This window comes from Eriocheir sinensis, chromosome 32 (genome assembly GCF_024679095.1).
Source record: "Eriocheir sinensis breed Jianghai 21 chromosome 32, ASM2467909v1, whole genome shotgun sequence".
NCBI lineage: Eukaryota > Metazoa > Arthropoda > Malacostraca > Decapoda > Varunidae > Eriocheir > Eriocheir sinensis.
Genome location: NC_066540.1, coordinates 627,116 through 630,612, shown reverse-complemented (window position 1 = coordinate 630,612; position 3,497 = coordinate 627,116). Strand labels below are relative to the sequence as shown.

At 43.0% G+C, this 3,497-nt stretch overlaps 1 protein-coding gene across 1 annotated transcript; it reads right to left on the bottom strand.

The window, feature by feature from the left end:
* Positions 1-682: 682 nt before the first annotated feature.
* LOC127006454 (uncharacterized) lies at positions 683-3,295 on the bottom strand. Its single transcript, XM_050876404.1, has one exon. It carries the CDS (start codon positions 3,189-3,191, stop codon positions 843-845), a length of 2,349 nt encoding a protein of 782 aa, XP_050732361.1. The 5' UTR covers positions 3,192-3,295; the 3' UTR covers positions 683-842.
* Between the last annotated feature and the right edge of the window lie 202 nt (positions 3,296-3,497).

Here is a 3,497-nt window from a genome sequence, read left to right as displayed (position 1 = left end):
ATGTATCACTGAAAACATAAAGTTGATCTTCACGCAATCGCGAGCTCACAACGCGCAGGTGCCACATCCACGTTACCGAGTGGACAGACGGAATGAAACTGACTATACTACTACTACTACTACTAATAATAATAATAATAATAATAATAATAATAATAATAATAATAATAATAATAATAATAATAATAATAATAATAATAATAATAATAATAATAATAATAATAATAATAATAATAATAATAATAATAATAATAATAATAATAATAATAATAATAATAATAATAATAATAATAATAATAATAATAATAATAATAATAATAATAATAATAATAATAATAATAATAATAATAATAATAATAATAATAATAATAATAATAATAATAATAATAATAATAATAATAATGACCAATAATACTGTAGTAGTAATAATAATAATAATAATAATAATAATAATAATAATAATAATAATAATAATAATATAAATGAAACTAATGAGACACTATATTAGCTCGTTCTGGTGTTGGTAACGATGTATTATGATAACAAACAAAATACCATAGAGGAAAGCAAAATTTTATGATAATCGTGGTGATGTAAATTATTTCTGTCAATTCACCTCATAGGAAAATTTTTGTGTTATGGTGTACTTGTATCAATTTCAGGATAATCAAAGTGGAAATTAGGTAAGTGCAGGCTTCTTCTGTTTATATATTAGATGGATTGATTGCTAGGTAGGTAATAAAGGGGATTGACAGATAGATGGATAGACAGTTTTGGGATAGGCAATAGCACAGTGAGTCCCTGTTGTCCGCAGTGCAATGGTGGAGGTGAGTGGACGTGTCTTACCATGGGGCTTGTTGCAGCAGGGGAGCCGAGGCAGCGTCTGGACGAGGGTTTTTGTAGTGGTGATTGAAGAATAGATTGGTTAATTTATGGTCATGAAGGGCTGCAAGCAAGTCTTCCATCCCACTGTGGTCCCTCGTCAGGTCTATCTTTACTTTCCTTCGACGGATGTGAGGCAGAAGGAGAGTGGCGATGTGCACTGTGCCGTCACGTACAGATATGCTATCATTATCATCATATTCTTCATCCCGGTCTATATGGTGTGCCACCCTTAGCATGGTGTCGAGATCGGGCTCCGTTTCCGCCAGCACAGACAGCCAGTCATTAGTGTTCTTCATCCCAGACGCTTGTAACAGGTCCACGGTTTCCTCCACCGCCTTGACACTGGGACTGCGACGGCTGAGCAGCCCCAGTAGGTGACACAACATGTTCCTGAGCGGGCCAAGCTGTAGGTTTTGTCCTGCCATTTTGTGTAGCTCTTTTCGGATGTCTCCTGAGTTGTAGTTGTTACTGAAGCATCCATGAATGTGGCAGGCCGCGAAAAAGTCTTGAAGGCTCTTGTGAGGAGCGTGATACTGCTCTGCCGTCCCAACCCGCCGCAGGGAGTAGAAGGCTGATAAGGTGTCCTCCAGCGGCAGGCCCTTTCCGTCACAGAACTCAGCCAGGTGTTCTAGATCACCATCACTGAGATATAATTTGCTATGAAGGAGTCCCTGCAATGCAATTTTGTACAATTCAAGCAAAAAACGTTCAATTGCTCTCCCGAGGAGGGGACCTTTGGGTACTCCGGGACAACCAGCGAGTCTGTGCCGCAACTTCGCCACACACCAGTCCAGGATCTTCTGATACAGCTCGGTCTGGGTTATCTTGGTTGTCAGTTTTCGAGGCTCGATGGTGAATAAAGTCACGAAGAAGAGAATATTTAGAGGCAGCCTGAAGATCTCACTCCACGCTAACTCTTGCATGACCTGCCTGAAGCGGGCCTCGTTTACAGGCTTGTTGCCACACAGCAAGCGATAGTGCTTTAATGCTAGCTCGGTCCTCATATCAACGGAGACGCCCTCCAGCTTCAGGTGGGAAACCTTAAATTCTTTGGGCGTCATTGCCTTCATTCCTTCTATGGCTTCTGGGCGGGATGTTGAAAGTAAAGTGAAGTTAGGGCAGTCCTTAGCTTGGCTCAGGATATCTCTGACGAGTGAATCGTCGTTCATCTCGTCAAGCCCATCTATCAGGAAGAGGACCCTGCTGTACTTCAGTAAAGGCATCAGTAAGTTACTATACCGGGCACAGGCGCCGGGCAGGAGGCTGTCTATCAGATCCTTAAGAGTGAGGCTACTCTTCTCTCGGCACACCACCCATAACAAAAGATGGTAGTGGCCGAGCCCCTCCATTTGGCGATCACTCTCCTCCTTCAAGTAATTGGAAAGAGTGTATGTAAGAAGAGTGGTTTTTCCACTGCCAGCATCTCCTTCTATCAGTATAAGGTGTGGCGATGCGGGTGCACTACTATTCTGGGCGAGAGTGAGTAGCTTCGAGTAATGGATATTCTTCTTTTCTTCTTCAATGATAATTTCTGAGAAAATAGTTGTTACGTCTACTCGGAGCTGTTCATAGCGGTTGAGAAACCGAAGCGGGTCAAGGAGCGTGGCACGGTCAAGCCTTTGTTTGAGTTCCTCATCAGCCTCCTTCCGGAAGTGTGGCAGCAGATCGCGCAAGGACCTTCTCAATACTTCATCCTCGCTAAGGCTCTCGTCCCTGATGTCGCGGACATGCTTTTCAACTTCTTTCCTCTTCTTGTCACACTCCACCCCGTCAGTGTTGTACTTCGCCATCGTGGCGTCTAGTGTCTCATCAAATTCTTTCTGCAACTTTGTGAGCTCGGTTAGGAAATCACGTTTAGTTATTATTTTATGTGTTTCATGCACCACGTCATTCCTCGTGTCCTTTATCTTCTTGACCAGCCTAGCGAGCTGAGAAGTATCATCCCATCCTTCGCATGCCACTGTGATCGCTTTAGAGAGCAAGGAAATATCAAAGTTGCTACATGAAGGATCACTATTGATCATTGGCTTCTGAGTCTTATCGAAGTACTTTCCTTTTTCTTTTATGTTCTTGTATTTGGCCGTCGAGGTGTCCGGAAGCCTGGCGAGGTACTCGACGAGGGTTTCGCTCGGGTCCTTGCCTGGTGTCCCGCACAGGAAGGTGTACGTCAACACCTTCTGGCCGGCCGTCTCCAGGAGGCGCAATAACTTCAAACGGAAGCAATCACTTTCCGTGAAGGCCGCCATCTTCTGTCGGTGGCTGCTGGCTGGTGTCCAGGACGCTTGGTTACCTGTAAGGACGTACATGGCGTCATCACTCACCCGGGAGGACACAGTGATGGTGTGGCGTCGAGTCTCGTCCCCTTGTTTTAGGCCGTCCGCCTTGTTTACATGCACACAGGGTGGATGAATTTCGGAACGGCACCGTGTATTTTGTCGACTGCTTGTCATACATAGGGTAGGTTATTTATTATCATTTATCACATACAAGTTTATCTCATTTATCACATTTACCGACAGGGCAGGTTATCATATTTATCACAGACAGTGTATTTTATCTTATCACATTTACCGACACAAGGGTAGGTTATCATTTATTTACCGACATTTATC

Coding starts and splice junctions, on each gene's coding strand:
- LOC127006454 (XM_050876404.1), bottom strand. CDS start 3,191: ATGTACGTCCTTACAGGTAACCAAGCGTCCTGGACACCAGCCAGCAGC.